This window comes from Rhinatrema bivittatum, chromosome 8, assembly GCF_901001135.1.
Source record: "Rhinatrema bivittatum chromosome 8, aRhiBiv1.1, whole genome shotgun sequence".
NCBI lineage: Eukaryota > Metazoa > Chordata > Amphibia > Gymnophiona > Rhinatrematidae > Rhinatrema > Rhinatrema bivittatum.
This window is the reverse complement of record NC_042622.1, coordinates 266,921,279-266,940,526: the sequence shown is the minus strand read 5'-3', so window position 1 is coordinate 266,940,526 and position 19,248 is coordinate 266,921,279. Positions and strand designations below refer to the sequence as shown.

Here is a 19,248-nt window from a genome sequence, read left to right as displayed (position 1 = left end):
AAGTGTCTCGCTCACGTTAGCAGAAAAAGCTCTTCTGTCTTGCTGGTGTACAGCTGACCTTCCGACATTTCGAGCCTGGAAAACAAAAGATGCTGGTTTTTCGGGAACTCTATAAAGAAAGAGATCTTCAAGGGCCTAAACCTTTATTGACACCAAGGACGTATTTTACGCTTTGGGACCGCAGGAACTCCTAATCTTGTCATCTGATGATGCTATTGTGTATGAATGGGGTCTGGTAAGATCGGCTATGTTGGTTGTGTAGTATGTGTGGGTTGATTAAAAAAAAAAAAAAGATTTCCAGGGTAGTTTTAAAAAATGTGAGTTTCAGCTCCTCTCAGGATAAGTTGTCTCCTGGTCGCAAATACTGATTTCCTATATGGAATGTGATGTTCTGTTATATTTGGGTGTTGTTTGCTCACAGTAATACAAATATTTTCAACATGTAAAAAGAAACTCTTCTACCAGTTTTCAGCCGAATATGTCCATGGAGAAGCGGTCGGGTTCCACAGGACCCATCTGCAGGGGTCCTACCGCCACAGCGTTTGCTACTGGCAAAGCACCTGATTTGGAAACGTAGCACAGTTCTAAGAAGCAGCGTCTCCTATATCAATAGCTTGCATTGATGCCGCTTCTCTCGTCCGAACCTCATCTCTCTGCATGGTCAGATAGGCGCAGCCGCTTCCGGAGTACGTAGGCCGGGCGTGCTTGCGCTCACGCCATCACAGAATCTGTGGGTGGGCTCTGAGCTGTGTGAATGTTGGGTGGGTTTCTATGAAGCCTGGACACCTGAAACTTGGTCCACGTGTGCTTTCAAGGATGCGTTTGTGAAAGCCCAGGGTCATGCGACAGCGCGGTAAACGTTTCGTGCAGCCCTATCTCAGGAGCCGCGCAGACTCGCAGTGTAAGCTTTCTGCAAGGTGACAGGCAGCCTGCCATGAGCCTGTAATTGAAGTCTGCCGAAAACAGGTTAAGGAACTTGGCAAAAGTCAGAGGTGGGGTTAGAGCCTGGGTCTAATAGCTGTGTGCTCTGAGAACGGGGCAACGACGGCAACAAGGCGTTTATAAACTGGTAGGAGTCCTCAGAAGCCAGGGACAGTCTAAGTTTTCTTTGATGATCTTGTACCCTCCTCCTGCATTTTTAGACTTCTAGCTCAATCAGAACTCTGTCGGGTTATAGTTCCATGAGGCTTCATTTGTAACTCGCTAGGGATTTCCCCCCCTATTTTGCATCAATTCTCAGCCGTGATAGCCCTCGGCCTGTGTCCAAGCACCAAGGCTCCTTCAGGAACCCTGCCAGAATGGACCATCAATCCAGCCACTAGGGGGCATCTTTGCATGGTAACTAAGACTCCTTTCTCCTCCTCTCCGCTCTCTCCACACTCCCGTCCCCCGCCCACCCCCCTCACCCACTAGGGGCTGTGAACACTTCTTCCACAGAATTCCTAGCTCTGATTGGCCCAGGGAGCAGAAGACCTGCACCTCTGGGCTGCTCAACTGGTCCAATGTTTAGGATAAACAAATAATGTAAAATAAATGTAAATGTAAAATAATGTAAAATAAATAATAAAAAATAATGTAAAATAAATGTAAATGTAAAATAATGCAAAATAATGTAAAACCGATGTGATGTGATATCTCAGATCAAATGTCGGTATATATATAAAAAATAATGTAAATGAAGAGAGTTCATAGACCAAATGTCAGCAAGCCTGGCTGATAAAAATTAATTCTGGAGATCACACAGCAGATGTCTGCTTTTCTGGTCCTTGAGAACTGCTGTTGCCTGCCCCTGTTCACAGCCCAAGGGCACCTGGAGACCCAAGTTCCAAACCTACCACCTCTGCTCACTATTGGGCATTAAACAGACTGGGAACACAAAGAAACTTGTAGTTATACTGCTAAGTAGCTCATGTAGAGGCCTTATAGGTGTAGTCAAACCATAACTCAGTTACAAAGAGACACGCATTGCAAGGTTTTTCTTTTTAAGAAACAAATGCTAATTTGAGAATGATTAATTCTCCAGAATCTTTAAATGTGATTTTATTTCTTCTCCTTGTGGCTTCTGCTTACTTTCCATCTGATGCAAACCCCCCCCCCCCCCGGGGAGATTGTACGGCTGCCCTGAAGTTTTACCTCCATTCTCACAGAAAGTAAAAAAAAAAAAAAAAAAAAAAAAGATACGGAATCAGATTCTATTAAATCAGACCTCCCGTCCCTTCATGCAGTATGATTTTATCTGAGCATCTGACAGTATGAACATGCGTTTGGGAGTAGAAAAATCCAAGGGTGATAGACTATCTGGGAGGGGAAGCACCAGCAGTCAGCAAGCAGGAAAGAGACCCAGGGCTCATCAGCTCTGATGACCGCAAGGTAGCTAAGCGGGAGGGAAAGCTACTGATATACCTGGGTGCACGACGAGAGAGAGATCACTGGTGAGAGCCCACCTTCAGGACTGTATTCAGTTTTGGAGGCCACAGCTTTCAAAAGGGCATTGACGAGGTACAGGCAGTCCACAAGAGGGTCACCAAACTGATGCAAGGCCTGCGCTCTAAGCTGCGCACAGAGAGGCTGAGGTAGCGAAAGATGTGCTCTCTGGAAGAAAGCTTGAAAGGGGAGAGATGGTGCAAGCATTCAAACATCCAGTGGCCTTCATTCAGGTATCAGAAGGAGGCAAAGAAAAGCTCATGGACAAGGGGGGGTGGGGGTCATCATACAGAGCCGAAGGGACGGAAGCGCCAAAAGGAACGTGAGAAAATATTTTTCACTGAGAGGGAGGGGGCACAACTGGAGCAGGATTTCAGCTGAGATGGGAAAGGCCAAACCAGTGGCAGAATTCAAACACTCCTGGGATGATGATCACAGAGGGGCCTAAGAGAGGCAGAAGGAGGGAGGGAAGGAGAAGACCGCAGGCTGAGTAAGCTCTGGGACAGCTCACAGACTGGGAGGACCATACAGTCCCTATCTTCTGAAATCTTCTATGTTTCTAGCAGTGTGTGTAGGGTTTTAAGCATGATCACAACGTCCTGAGCTCAGTGGGAAGCCATTAGCGCCAGGCTTCCATTGGATGGCGCAACCCTGTGCTCGGTTGTTAAGAGTTAACTTGTGAGTGGGGCTCCAGGTTGGTAGAGGCGTAGGAGGAGGCATATCAGGGGGAAGGGACGCAGGGTGAGTAAGGCGTTTCCAATCTAAAGCTCTTTGTTTTGCCTGTTTTGCAGAGTTTCAATGTATTGCCTTGCTCTAAGATGAAGGTATGGAAGTTTGCAGCCATTGCCTCGATGCTCTTCAGTTCCATGTTGTCCGTTTTAGTTTGTAGAGACGCGCTCCTCGGAATCTGGAAGCCCAGCCCCTCTTCCTCCCTTCCACCACTGTCAGCATCATCTTCCTCCATGACATCATCATCTGAAGCTCGGCAGAGATCTCCAAGGTCACTGGATCCCCACCAGCCCCTCCTTTCGCAATGTAAGATTCTCCATCTTTTACCATTATTCTCCAATGAGCGAGAGAGGTGCTCACTCAGGGGGGCAGGGTGGAGAGAGGCTACAGCACTGGTTGTGTACTTAGAGTGAGTAGTAACTTCTCTGGGCCAAGCTCAACACTTGTTGCAGGGTGTCAGATACTGGGAAAGGGAGGTACCTGTGGGGTGCGAGCAAGGTCTCCCAATGGGGTCAGGTTCCCAGGTTGAAGACAGAGAGTGGAAGGGTTTTAAGTAGAGCTGGGGAGACAGACCTCCCTGTGTTAACCGATGTGATATCATTGATGAATGTCGGTATATAAACCATTAAATAAATAAATAAATAAATAAATAAATAAATAAATAAAAATCAGCCTTAGCATGCCATGTTCAACTGTGTGTAGTATTGGTGTATCTGACTTTGGGGAGATGCTATCCTGTACTAATCTGAGTTCATACAGGCTTTAGAGGGTCTTAATGATTTCTCATGAATTACTGTCATCGGAATTTCTTGTGGGATCTTGACCCTGGAAGTTAAGAGCCTAAGGTTATGGAACCTTCTTGTAGAAAAAAAACTAAAACTTCTATATCAGAGATGTCCTGGGTAGAGTCTAAAATGAATTCTTGTTTTTTACTGCCATTGCCTGCATTTTGTGGCATTGTTTGGCTTGTCTCCTAGAACATGCTTGACTCTTCAGGCTGCTTTCCCACCTCCTCCCCTCTGCCACTAATTAGCTCATTTTGATTTGATTAAAGGTTGATGGGGGAGGAGGGGGGGGGGGGGCTTGATCTGGCAGTTTCCTCCTGCTCCTTTGGGCTTACCAGCTCAATCGGAGTCAGCGCTGGAATCTGGCACCAGGAGCCTTCGTGGTGGGGAGGAAGAGCTGGTCATCATGAAGCGGTGACACCTAGTGGCCGAAGGCCGTCACTGCAATGATGGAAAACCATTTCGGGTAGTTACGAACAAAGGCTCGTGGTGCCAGATCCTGGCCCTGATTCTTACTGAGCTGGAAGCCCCGAGGAGCAGGAGGAAACTGCTGGGTGAAAACCAAATATCTAGCCATGGCCGAATTAGCGCTCTCCAGTCAATGAATTCTATTCCATCTCCTCGGAATCCTAGGCAGCAGCGTCAGGGAGGATTCGGTTCCAGCCCGTAATGAATGCATTTTGCTTACTCCAGCTATCGGGGTTTGCCTCCCTGGCTAGTGAAAGCACAGCTCCCAGGAAGACAGTGTCCAGAGCCTGGGCTTTGTGAAGAGGGTTAGAGAAAGGCCTTTTCTTCGCCAATCACAGTGGGGCCACCCCACACAGCCCTTGCTCTGCAGCAGGGCCCCTCTAACAAGAAATAGCAGCAGCTTCCAGGCGTGACGGCAAAGGACGCCCGCCAGGACCCGACTGCATCCTTCAGTTCAACAAACAGAAAGCAGAATTCTCCTCTTGGCTCTCCATGAACGTGCTGTTCCCTCCAAAACACCCAGAACACCAAAACCACTGGACCCTTCCTGACTCCTACCACGGTTGGTGTGCAGAGACAAAAGGGATCTGGATTAAATACCCTTTTAGGTTTTAGGAGAAAAGGGACCCCACCACAGCTTTTTGTCGAATGAGGCATGAGAAAGTTGTTGGACTAGTGCAGCCCGAATCATCATTACGGGACTTGTACTTGTGGACTTAACCTTATACAAAGTTCTGCAGCACAAGTGCCATATGTGCTGCTCTATATTATTATCACAGTCAGCACAGTTTATCCTCTTCTTCGTCTCCATCATTTAGCCACTATGAATCCTCTGCATTTATCCCATACCCTTTTGAATTCCCTCACTGTCCTTGTCCTCACAACTTCCTCTGGGAGGGCACCCTTTCCATGAAGAAATACTTCTTGACGTTGGTCCTGACTCAACCCCCTTGGAGCTTCATATTACGATCCAAGAAAACAAAGAGGTAGGCGATCTATGATACCGTCAGGTGAACACAAAAAGAATAGATGCCTGGATCTTTTTCAACGCTTTATTGGTGCAGAGACGTGTCAAATAAAATCGCCGATTTATTTTGGCTTCATATTATGATTACAGTTTTCTTTCCAACTAGAGGGGTAAATACATTTTCCCCTCAAAATCAGAAGCATACAGACATGCCAAACTGGAGGGCCATCGTGGCGCCCATCGTGGTTCCCTGAACCTGTTGGAAAAAGACCGAATCAAAGAGAAAAAAAAAGTTTTTTGGTTAGTGCCGATCGAGTTAGAGAAATCAGAAAATCCGTAGGGACGCATGCCGGAGTGGTGCGAGAGTTAAGAATATCTTCAATACGAAGATGCTAATTCGTAAGGAACAGAAATGGATCTATCATCTCAATAGTCTTGCTCCACAAGGTCTGACCAGCGAGATTGAATGGTATTTTTTCACATAGTATTGGACTGATTCGGTTCCCTTTCACGTCCTGTCCGCACTGCGTCTTTAACCAGTTTTGATTGGTCGGTGACTTTCGCGCCAATTCTTTCTGCGTTAAATGGACTACTGTTTTGCTTTACCTGTGCACTCCCAGCCAACTTGTGTGGTAAACAACACAGGTATGTTTATGCTTCTTTCACCATATAGGTGTCCCATCGATATTATGTTCCACACTGTTTTCTATTTGTATTTTTCAGATTTGATAAGTCCCATGTTTGTCCCTCCCGACGCAGCCTTGCGGCGAAACACGGGTTCCGTGTCGGGGGACTTCCCTTAACATGATGATGTGCTTCTCAGAAACAGTGGAGTTGCCATACCAAGTAAATACTTATAAAAATGATTCAGACATCTGTGCGGACTCTCAGTTTATTCTGCACTACTTCTTCCGATTGGTTTATTATGATCTATTTACATTTCCTAATTTTATTGTTTGATTTATGAGGAATAGTGATATTTCTGTTTTCCATTGCTTCATTGCATATGGAATCTGGCTTGTTGCAGTTTCCAGTTCAGATTCTATCCACACATTTCTATTTATACCTTACGGTCTCTTTATTCGGTATTTGCTGAGGGTCTGTCTGTGTTCTTCATGTGTAAGCGAGGTGAGGTATTCTTCTAGCATGCAATTTACAGCAGACTGGTTTGTTCTGCTTTCCTAATAGGAGGTGTTTTAGGGCCTGGTGTAATATTTGCAGTGTTCCCTTTTCATAGATAGGAATTTTCCTGTTTGAATGCTTGCAGTTAGTACTGCTGTGGTATGGGAATTTTACTCTTTTGCTGTCATTCAGTTTACTCAGGGCTGTCCAAGGGCCAAACCCACATCTAGCATGCGTTACAATAGGCCTAATACCATATGGATTCTATGTGTCTTTCTTTGCAGGGTTTTCTGGGCGGCAACACAACACAGTGCATGTTTTTCTGTACAACAAACTTAGCGCCATCTACAGGGTCCAACTGGCACCAATTTTATGTACTGGTAGGTGCGGCAAGAGCAACTGGGGATCATTCCTGCACAGTTTGGAAATTTTGGACCTCTGGATAGGATAAAAATGGTTTGCGGGTGCGTGTCAATTTTTACATTTTGGATTGCCGGAGGGAAGAAGAGCTATTTTTCATTGGTAAAAGGGGCCTGGGCAGAGCGTGTGACTGGCCGTTTCTATAGTATGTTGGTGACTGGGGAAAACAATAAAAATTTTGTGTTAAAAAAAACCCAGAATGGAGTGGAGGGGGCAGCAGAGCAATCTTTCGCGCAGGACAGCAAAAATGTTAACACCGACCCGGAGAAAGCAGAGACCCATCTGGAGCTTCATCTATACCATTCCTTGTTCCCCATGATCTCATGGGCCAGCGGGTCTTAGGTGGGGTTTCTGTTGTAAGCAGAAGCAGAGGTCCTTGGATAGTAGGGTCATAGGCGGGCGCCGGGAGGTGATCAGGTCTGTTGAGGAGCAGGCGGTGGTCGGTGGCAGGCAGTGGTCAATGTAATCTGAGGTCAAGCCGAGGTCAATCCAGGTATCCATCTGAAGGGAAGAAGGGATGGATAGGCAGGGAGGTCCAGCGAGGAAAAGCACAGAAGGTAAGAACTGGACTGAAGACAAAATGCTGAAGACGAGGCTAGGCTGAAGATGAAATGCTGTAGCAACACGCTGTACTCGGAGTAGTAGGACCTGTTGCGGAAATGAGTTGAGTCCGTAGCATTGCCTTTTTATAGGGCCTTAGCCTGATGTCATCACTAGTGGCTACGGGGGGAACCTCCCTTCATGGTTCCTTTAAATAGAGAAAAGGAGACACCTGCGCATGCCTAAGGAGGACCTGCTGAGTAGGGTTCGTCATCATTCTGCCGCGATGAAATCACTGATGGCGTCTTGTCACATGTGTCATAGGTGGTGGTGTGGTGTGTTGGGGGGCCCAAAGCAGAAAGTGAGTGTGGTGGTTCACGTGAGTTGCCTTTGGACTTCTCCAGGGCTCTGTCATATCCACATTACTGTTTGATGCAGTGTTTCTCAACCGTCCTCTGGAGGCGCACTTAGCCAGTTGAGTTTTCAGAATTGCCACAGTGAATATGTATAAGATAGATTTGCATATCCTGGGTCTCTGATATTTGAAAATCTATCTCATGCATATTGATTATGGATATCCTTAAAACCTGCCTGGTTAGGTGTGCCTCTGGGAGAGGCTTGGGAACCAATGGAACTTTGTTTTCAGTTTTTATTTTATTCTTCCTGGGAATTTCAATGTTACAACAAAAAACAATCAGTGGGAAATGACTTTTCCACTGATTTTTCTCTTGTGTGTATAACAAAGTATTTTTCCACTGATGTTTTTTGTAATTGTGACCTCCCGTTGGTCCAGACTATGAATTACCCCTATGCTTGGGGTAGGGAGTATCACATGAGAAATGATATTTACTAATATAATTTATCTTCGGGGTTGTAGCCTAAGTAGGGGACGATAGGGTCCCGGTCACCCCGATACTACAATTCTGTTGCACTTGTGGCACCTCAGACCAGATAAAATCATTACACCAGAATAAAACAGTAATTAACCCTTTGTCTAGTATTGTGTAAGTAGACAGTAAATCCAACAGGAACATTAAATGGGAAAAGTACAGCAGTGCAGTATAATATAAACTTGCAGTTTTCTTATATTAAATCAAGCAATGCAAAAATAACACTGGGTATGGCCTGTTAGACGGGGCAACCAACCTACTCATATGGATAGTAAAACACACTAAGGAAGGCAGATAGAGAGAGGCTGGGGGTAAAGCAGTGAAGTACAAAGCTTTCAAATATTGTCTTTACCCCTGAGTTCTCCAAAGAGGGGGGGAGGGCAGATCCACCACGATGTCATCAGTTTGTAAAGGGTGCACCCTGTCCCACACACAAAATTGTGTGGAAAAAAAAAGTTAAAAAAAATGGAGAAGTCCCTCTTGATGGTGGCGCTGGCTAGAAGACAAACCAAATAGATGCGCACTGCAGAGTGAAAGATCTCTCTCTCCTGGGAACTTCCCCATATGATTTATTTGGTACTAAATAGAAAGCAGGACTGGTTTCAGTCTCTTATAGAAAGGCCACAGTCCCAGACCTGGATTTGTTAATAGGCACTCTAGGCCTCTGCCTGGGGCAGCAGAAATCAGTGGGGGGGAGGTGGGGGAGGGGCAGCAGGCTGGCTGAACATGTGCAATAAAAATAATATAAATTATACTAATAAATTAAGTGTAAAACTACTTTAGTTTCATAATGTAATATAAAAGATGTAAATGTTTGCCATTTTGTTTCAGAATTTCTAAATTTTTTGCCACAGGATCTATCCCTGAGCTGCCACAGGAAACTAGGGGGGACTGTGCTTTAGACCTTCTACTTCCTATTGTCCAATGTTGGTGAGGGAGGGGAGAAGGGGACGACAGGAGGTGACAGCACCAACTGTGCCTAGGAGCACCAAAATCCTAAATCCATCACTGCACGCTCCACCAATTTTTCTTTCCCAGTACCTGCCAGCAAGGGTTTATGCTTGACTTCGGCTGAAAGGCTGACGCATTTAAGATGAGATACTGAATTTTTGACAAAAGGCAAGGAAATAAACCTTCTCCCTCCTCTGCTAAGATACTCTCTGTGCAAAGTTTACATTAGTTAACTCAGTCTCTTAGGAGGGTGATCCAGCCATGTTCTCCTGGGGCTGAATATCTATGGAAAGGAAGTCTCTCAGTCTCTCAGCTCCTGGCTCCTCTGTCCCTTGATGGGATTTTACATGTAGCTTGGCTTGAAACAAGAACAGCTGTCTGTCTCCCTATTTCCTCAGAGCGCAGACTTCTGTCTCTTCCTTTTGATAATTGGCTCAACAGGACAAGAACTGATTGCAGGGCTGCCAGATGTACTCCTGGCTCCTGGCTCCAGCTCCTGGCTGTCTCTGCCCTCGCACACAGACAGATCCAGCCAAATTGTGCTTTTTCTACCTTAAGCATTCCTTTGGCTTCCATCCCCTGCATTTTATATCTGCCTGGTTTTCACATGGCCAGAGTGGAATCATAGTAGCCTAACACAGTAGCATAGTAATGATGGCAGAAAAATAGTAAAATGGCCATCCAGTCTGCCCACCAGTTTCTTATGCTAGTAACTGCCACTTCGTGCAGGTTAACTCATGTTTCGGTTAAGGGATGCAAGTGCCACTCCATGCTGGTTACCCCCAAGTCTTATGTTAAGGGTAGTAATATTTACAATCAAAACCAAGAAATTGTCAAGTCCAGAGCAAAATTACTGCTAGCAACAATTTTACAGGGTGAGCAGCCTTCATGACAATTCAGACAATGCTACTTGAATGTGCTTTGCTTTTGCTCTTGGCCGTAGAAGCAGTCTTGTGTTTTATTCCCTAATGTCTGCGTATCAGTACCCTGGGCAGCGTTGGCTGTCTTCTGAAACCAATTACCTTCTTCTCCTCTGTCGTCAAAGCAGAGAGTGATGTTGCAGTTGCACCAAAAGCATCAAGGCTAATTGATTAAGAGTAGTAATCTCTGTGCCTTCTATTAAGGGTAGTAACTTCCGCTCCATGTAGGTTACTCCTGTGCACCTTTTCCTTCATTTCCTAACTCTAGCCTTTAGGGAACTGCACTGTTTATCCCATGCTCTTATTGAATTTGTTTACTGTTTTCGTCCTCATCACTTCTTCTGGAAGGTATTCCAGACATCCACCACCCTCTCCATGAAGAAATATTCTCTGATGTTGGTTCTGATTCGTGTCCCCTGGAGTTTCAGTTCATTACCCCTAGTTCTACAGTTTCCTTTCCAACAGAAAAGGTTTGAAGTTTATGCATCATTGAAACATTTAGGTATCTGAAGGTCTGTATCATATCTCCCCTGCACCTCCTCTCTTCCAGGGTGCACATATTCAGATCCTTCAGCCTCTCCTCAAGGTTTTCCAATACAGACCCCACACCATTTTGGTTGCCCTTCTCTGGACCACCTCCATCCTGTCTCTATCCTTTTTGAGATATGGGCTCCAGTACTGAACACAGTGCTCCAAGTGAGGCCTCACCAAGGACCTGTACAAGGGGATAATCACTTCCCTTTTCTTACTGGTTATTCCTCCCTCTATGCAGCCCAGCATTCTTCTGGCTTTAGCTATCAGAAGGCCAGGCTGTGTTATTCTTGCACCCTGTGCTTTCTGTCCCATAAGCATGGAAGTATCACAGTTTATTCTTGTCCATTTGTGCATCCAACCAACTTTCTGCCCCTGAAGTCTCAGCTTGAGAGTGATTTTGCATTTGCTAGATAAACAATTTTTTTTCTCTGCACATGTCAAGCAGCAAGGCATCTGGAAATCTTAAACCCGCTGGTTATTTACTTTTCTTACAACCAAACATTTCCCTTTAAGCACGTGTGCGCTGGCTGTGAGCACAGGCACTGGCTGGGAGACCAGTGCTCAGCCCCCAAGCATTCAGCTTGCTGGAGAGCTTGTGTAGACTGATGAGCGTGCAGTCTGCACCACATGAAGCTGCCAACACTGGATGAAAAGGCTGCTATGCGTGGCATTTATCTGACATCTCTGATCAGACCCTGCAGTAATATCTGTCTCTGTGACACCGTGAAACCATTAGGATGGTAAGGCCAGTGTACACAGAGCAGCAGTGTTCAAAGGTGTCTGTGCCAATGCGCGTAAGAACTAGGGATGTGCATTCTTCCAGGACGAATTAGGCAATTTCAACAAAATTGCCTAATTCGAAATTTCGTGAAAAATTTGTTTTCATGTTCAGTGCCATTAGTGCACTAACTCCCATTAGTGCACGCTAACGAAAAAATGTTAACGCGCACTAACGGGGAGTTAGCGCTCACTAACCCCATTAATGCGGGCTAAAATGAAATTCGGATCTCCCAGAATTTTAAAGGCCCGAACCGCGGGAAATACGAAATTTCCTGCGGCGGGCCGAAAACGAAGCCTGAACCCATAGGTTGGAGCTTCGCACATCCCTAGAAACATAGAAACATAGAAATGACGGCAGAAGAAGACCAAATGGCCCATCCAGTCTGCCCAGCAAGCTACGCACTTTATCCATTTTTTTTCCCCTTTTTTTTTTTTTCTCTCCCCCCTGTTACTATTGGCTTCCAGTACCCTCCAGCCCTAATTCCCCTCCACCCAATTTAGAGAGCAGCTCTGTATCTGCATCCAAGTGAACGTCCAGCTCAATTAGGGGAAGCAACCTCTGTAACAAACAGGCCACACCCTTAACCCCATACTCTTACCCACCCCTGTTTTTATTTTTTTTGTTTGTTTTTTGTTTTTTTTTTTGGAGATAGCAGCCCTCCATCCTTCCACTCCGTGAAGGTGGAACACCAACTACTGGCCACTGGCATCCCGCTCCGTGAATGCCTCTGTGGCTACTGCCGCTCCGTGCAGTGTTTGAATGCCGCTGTGGCAACTGCCGCTCCGTGCAGTGTTTGAATGCCTCTGTGGCTACTGCCGCTCCGTGCAGTGTTTGAATGCCGCTGTGGCAACTGCCGCTCCGTGCAGTGTTTGAATGCCGCTGTGGCAACTGCCGCTCCGTGCAGTGTTTGAATGCCGCTGTGGCAACTGCCGCTCCGTGCAGTGTTTGAATGCCGCTGTGGCTACTGCTGCTTCGTGCAGTGTTTTGCTGCCTCCTCTTTATTCACGCCCTCTAGACTTGATGGATCCACAATGTTTATCCCACGCCCCTTTGAAGTCGTTCACAGTTTTAGACTTTACCACTTCCTCCGGAAGGGCATTCCAGGCATCCACCACCCTTTCCGTGAAGAAATACTTCCTGACATTGGTTCTTAGTCTTCCTCCCTGGAGCCTCAGCTCGTGGCCTCTGGTTCTGCTGATTTTTTCTGACGGAACATACAAAATTCAGGCATATCAGTGCGAGGGTATAGAGATCGCTGGGTGGCTGTGGCAGTGGCTGGGATGTTTGTGCCAATGGACACAAAATAGAGGGGCATTAGTATTTCGGGGTGCCAGTGTACACAGAGCTGTGGACTAGCAGTACTCAGGGGAATCTATGCTAGGGTACACAGACCATACAGTGTTAGTGTTCAGCTGTGGCAGTGCCAGTGTACACACAGAGAGCCATCGCTGGCAGTGCCAGTGTACACACAGCAGTCGATGTGAGTGCTGGTTTGCACAGAGCAATAGGTGGCAGTATTCAGGGGTGTCTGTGCCAACTTACACAATGGAGGAGGGTGTTAGTATTCAGATGTATCAGTGCCAGGGCGCACAAAACCACGGATGGCAGTGCCAGTGTCCACAGATCGTTACGTGTCACGGTTCGGAGTGTCAGAGCCGGTGTGTGCAGATTCACAGGAGGCAGGTCAGGGTGTCCATGCCAGTGTACACACAGAGCTATGAAACGTTAGTCTGCAGGAGTCTCCATACCAGAATACGGGGTGTCAGAATGGTGAGTGTCAGAATTTGGCATCTCAGAGGTGTAAATAATTGCACAAGAAGCATTGTCTGGTGGAAAGTGGAGTCTAGAATGAGGGGCAAGGCTGAAAAAAGTTAGACCGAGGAGGAGTGACACAAGGAAACGGTTCTTGACAGAAAGAGATGCATGGAATGATCTCTCGGGCCAAAACAGTAACAGATTTCATGAAAGCCAGGGATAATCACAGAGGAGCCTCTGAGGGGTTACGGCTGCAGATCGAGTGGGGTCTGCAGGAAGAGGAAGGAAGGTAGGCAGAGTAGATGGGGCCTTTGAGGTCCTCATTTGCTGTTACAGATATAGGAATGCAGTGCGGTGCTGTGGTCTGCGGATTTGAATAATGTGAATTTGGGATGTGAATTTCTGAAAGTATGATCAATAGAAATGTGGCCTTGTTTTTCCATTGATAGGGGAGTGTGGCGGTGTCTGTTGAGGGTAAAGGGAGGAGGAAGGAGGGGGAGGACTCAGCCACCATGAAAGAAGAGTGAGGTACAAGCTTCTGCTCTCATGAAAGCCAGGGTTCAGGCCTGGCCTTTGTTTGTTAATAGCGCAGTTGCGTCCTTCTCTTCACAAGCAGATTGGTCAGTCATAGGAAGAGACTGGGAGCAGCACAACAGGGAGGGCAAGAGATTAGGAGGATGGGGAGTGTAATGGCAAGGGAACAGGATATTGGGAGGGGGCAGGCCGGGGGGTGGCGTTTAGAGGGTGAGGAGAGCAGAGGTCTCCACTTATGCTTTGGATGGGGCAGGGACTCCATGGTCTGTGCGTATGTGCCAACCCCCCTCAGATGCCCCCCTTCCTATCGTGCGCTGACACACTCGACCCTGGCCTTGCACCTTCCTATGGCCAGTCCTGGGGGGCAGGACAATGGAGACTGGGAGGAAGGGTCAAGGAGCTGATTTTGGCAAAATCTCTGCTCAGACGTTGAAGGTCAGAATTGCTAAATAAGGAAAATAAGGTTATTAGAAAGACTTATAATAGGCTTAATCCATATGAGTTCCAGGGCTTTCTGGTTGGTACCACAGTAGTGCATATAAATATAATATATATGTTGTGCTTATTTTTACCTTTTGCATGTGAAATCTACTGTAATCGCATAATTTTTAAGCGTGTGTGAGGAGGGGCTGTGCATTTCCCTTGCACTGGTCCTGATGCCCTGAACGTAGTAGCTGGCATTCATTTTGGTCCAGAGCTGTCGCTATTCACAAAGACCGATTATGCCTTGGACGTGGCTTATCCATGACCACCAACCCTAATATCAGCTTGAGAGTTTCTCTGATCTGTATTTCACAACCAGAGATGTAATAATGGGAGTTCTTAATTCTTGGCTAACAGTTTGTGATTAATTTGTATCACAAACTGATACAATAAAAGTGCACTCCGGTGGAGCACACTGTTAGCCCAGGTTTGGCGGTGAGTTTTTGACGCGCTATTTTTACCCCTCATACAGTAAGGGGTAATAGCGCGTGAAAAACGCGCAGCCAACCCCCCCAAAACTAATAGCGCCCGCAACATGCAAATGCACGTTGATGGGCCTATTAGTTATTCCCGCGCGATCCAGAAAGCAAAATGTGCAGCCAAGCCGCACATTTTTACTTTCAGAAATTAACGCCTACCCAGAGGCTGGCGTTAATTTCTGCCGGCACCGGGAAAGTGCACAGAAAAGCAGAAAATCATAGCGATATTAAGTCGGAGGCCCCAAAATAAAAAATAAAAAATTATTATTTTTAAATCAGCCGGCAGCCCGCGGGTCGGAAGACGGACGCTCAATTATGCCTGCGTCCGTTTTCCGAACCCATGGCTGTCAGCGGATTTGAGAACCGACGCCGTTAGAATTGAGCGTCGGCTGTCAAACCCGCTGACAGCCGCCGCCTCCTTATTAGCGCGGGCCCTCATTTGCATACTCGATCATGCGCCCAAGAGAGTGGCCAGAATAGAAGATATGCCATACTGGGTCAGGCCAAAGATCATCAAGCCCAGTATCCTGTTTCCAACAGTGGCCAATCCATGTCACAAGTGCCTGACAGGATCTGAAGGGGTAGATAGATAGATTCCAAGCTGCTTATCCCCAGGAATAAGCAGTGGATTTCTGCAACTCCACCTTAATAATGGTTAATGGACATTTCCTCCAGGAACATGTCCAAACCTTTATTAAACACAGTTACACTAATACCTTTCACCACATCCTCTGGCAATGAATTCCAGGGCTTAATTATGCATTGAATAAAAAATATTTTCTCTTATTAGTTTTAAATGTATTACCTAGTAACTTCATTATGTGTCTCCTACTCTTATGTGTTTACTTAGTAAATTCATTGTGTATCCCCATTATGTGTTTATTTTTTGAAAGAGTAAACAACCGGTTCACATTTACTTGTTCCATTCCACTCATTATTTTATAGACTGCTATCATATTTCCCCTCAGCCGTCTCTTCTCCAAGCTGAAAAATCCTAACCTCTTTAATGTTTCCTAATAGGGGAATCATTCTATCCCTTTTATCATTTTGGTTTCCCTTCCCTGTACCTTTTCTAATTCTGCTATATCTTTTTTGAGATCCGGTGACCAGAACTGCACAGAATACTCAAGATGAGGTCTCACCATGGAGTGAATCAGAGGCAGTGTGATATTCTCTGTTTTATTCTCCATTCCTTTCTTAATAATCCTGAGCATTCTATTTGCTTTCTTGGCTGCTGCTGCACACTGAGCAGAAGATTTCAATGTATCTTCAATGATAACACCTAGATCTTTCTCCTGAGTGATGGTAACTCTTAAGGTGGAACCTTGCATTGTGTAGCTATAATTTGGGTTGCTCTTCCCTAAGGGCATCACTTTGCACTTGTCTACATTAAATTTCATTTGCCATTTGCATGCCCAGTCTCCCAGTTGGGCAAGGACCTCTTGCAATTTCTCACAATCCTCTTGTAGTTTAACAACTTTGAACAATTGTGTGTCATCTGCAAATAGATCCAGCTAACTTCCGCCCAATAGCTAATCTGCCATTGATCGCCAAAATTATGGAAAAGATAGTCAATAAACAACTATCTGAATATTTGGAAGAAAACAACATTCTTGTATCTTCCCAGTATGGCTTTCGGAAATCGTTAAGCACTGAATCTCTCCTTATCTCTCTTACCGATTCTATTCTATCTAATATGGACAAAAAACAACCACATCTTTTGATACTACTAGATCTCTCTGCAGCCTTTGACACTGTCAACCATTCATCTCTATTAAAATGTCTGGCAGATATAGGCATTAAAGGAACAGTCTTCAGCTGGTTCAAATCCTTCCTAGCAAATAGACAATTCAAAGTAAAGATTAACAACAAAGAATCACAACCGATCCCTTCCAACCGGGGGGTCCCTCAGGGTTCCTCCCTTTCCCCTACCCTCTTCAACATTTACCTCTTACCTCTATGTCATCTACTTACTAAACTAAACCTAACTCACTATCTCTACGCGGATGACATCCAGATACTCATCCCAATCTCAGAATCCTTACAAAAAGCCTTGGCTCACTGGAACAATTGTTTGCAACAGATCAATCATCTTCTCTCCAGCCTTTGCCTCATTCTTAACAACAACAAAACTGAGATCCTAATCATCAATCAAGACATCAACATCAAACTTCTAAACCCAGCTGACCTACTCAACTCATCCACTCCCATATTAAATCACTCACCACATGTTCGAGATCTAGGTATCATGCTAGACAATCAGCTCAATTTTAAAAAATTCATAAGCACAACCACCAAAGACTGTTTTTATAAGTTACAAGTCTTAAAAAAATTGAAGCCTCTTCTTTATTTCAACGATTTTCGGATGGTCCTACAAGCCATTATTCTATCAAAAGTCGACTATTGCAATTCGCTTCTCTTTGGCCTTCCATATTCATCCATCAAACCCCTCCAAATGCTACAGAACTCTGCAGCCAGAATCCTTACCAATACGAATAAAAGAGATCACATCACCCCCATTCTCAAGCTCCTCCACTGGCTGCCTATAAAGCAAAGGATCCTATATAAAGTACTCACCGTAATTCATAAATCCATTCACAATATCTCTCCTCTTCAATTATGTAACCAACTACGCCCTCACTCCTCCTCTAGACCCATCAGAGGAGCATATAAAGGCACACTATGTACCTTCAACAAAATCCTCGCATCATAAACGTGCCATATCTACAGCAGGCCCCATTCAATGGAATGCGCTCCCACCAGACATTCGGCTTGAGTTCTGCCACTCTTCATTCAAAAAAAAACTTAAAACCTGGCTCTTTAGCCAAGCTTTTCCAGGACCATGATCATCATTTTTTCCCCTCCAACCAGCAAGAACATATCTTCTTCACAAACCCCCATTTTCCATACCACTATCTACTTCGGTATCTAATCTCTTGCTGCAGGACACTTGAGACTTTCTCACTTATACGTTATAATTTTTATGCTCAATAAGACCTGTCAACTTAATTGTTTAAGTCTTTTTTTTTTTTTTTTCTCCTTTATCTTTTGGTCATCAATGTTACAACGTTATTGTTAAATTTTGAACTTATGTACACTGTTCCAAGTTTCATAACCTTGTTCTATGTAATGCCTTTTGGCAATTTTCATGTTCTGTTTCAATGTAAACCGATGTGATCTTTATTTCATATAGGAACACCGGTATATAAAAATCTAAAAATAAATACATAAATAAATAAATTTGATCCCATAGTTTCAAATGGTGGATGGTCATGTCCTAGAGTGTGAAGTAAATGTTGACAATATCGTCTGGCATCATGTATCTCAATAAAGCACCCTCACTGAATATTGAAGCTTCACTCATGGGAATCAGCAAAAACTTCTCATAGTTCACCTAATGCTTCAGACGATAGTAGATGCTTAGATGCTGTTATGACCGTCGGTCGCAGACGGCTGCGACTGCTCTTACTCACATCATGGGCTGCCGCCCTCTCTTCCTTGGGTGAACTCGCGGCTGTGGCTAGCCGCTCCCGACGCATGTCGCCCTGTCCTGGTAGTCCTAATGGCGGCAGGGACGCCGCTGACCACCATGTCTCCTCCGGGCCTTCCTAAGCGCGCGCACGCGCCACTCGGCCCTCCTTTAAGGACTCTAGTGCGGGAACCTCAGGGGCGTCTCCTCCTGATGACATCACTAGCCCTGGACTCTTAAGCACCACCTGGGCCTGGCTCTAATTGACTTGGCAACGAGTTCCTTTATTGCTGATTCCTGCTGCAGTCTCCTCAGACCTGTGGTTCCCGTATCCTGCACTTCCTGGCGTGAGACACTCTCCGGGTAGCCGCTCCTCAGGGTCTCGCTACTGACTCTGGCTATCCCGCTCCTCGGGAAGGCCCTGCACCTCAGAAGACCTGCTAGCTGGCTTCCCCGCTCCTTGGGGTCGCTCCTGGAACTACACTGCTTCTTTGGAGACTCAGCGTTGGTGTACCCCGCTCTGCGGGCCATTGCCTTTCTACTTCAGTGACTGTGCCACACTCCCCACTCCTTGGGGCAGCGCCTTGTGTTCTTCAGTGACTGTGCCACACTCCCCTGCTCCTCGGGGCAGCGCCTTGTGTACTTCAGTGACTGTGCCGTGCTTCCCCGCTCCTCAGGGCAGCACCCTGATTCACTTCAGGGACTGTGCTCACACTTCCCCACTCCTCGGGGTAGTGCCTACGTGCATTACCAGAGGGCTTCCCCGCTCCTTGGGTAAACCTATGTGATTTCTCCTGTGCTGACTCACCACGTGGCTCCGCCCCTCGGGGTTGTCCCCTTGGCACTCCTCCAATACTCTGTCTCACATTCCCTGCTCCTCGGGGGCCTGCTCTGTGCTCCACCACAGTGAGTTCCTACTCTTGCACTTGCACCCACATCCCAGCCTCTCTCTGTCTGCGTACTCTCTGGGCTGTGTCATCTACTGCTACAGACCTCG

The 19,248-nt window shown here is 46.0% G+C and overlaps 1 protein-coding gene across 1 annotated transcript in view; it reads left to right on the top strand.

The window, feature by feature from the left end:
- Positions 1-2,786: 2,786 nt before the first annotated feature.
- NRTN (neurturin) overlaps positions 2,787-19,248 on the top strand; it is a 33,541-nt gene continuing 17,079 nt past the window's right edge. The window contains exon 1 of the mRNA XM_029614943.1: positions 2,787-3,459. Coding sequence (XP_029470803.1) covers positions 3,243-3,459 — 217 coding nt within the window. The 5' untranslated portion in view covers positions 2,787-3,242. The remainder of the gene's footprint in view (positions 3,460-19,248) is intronic.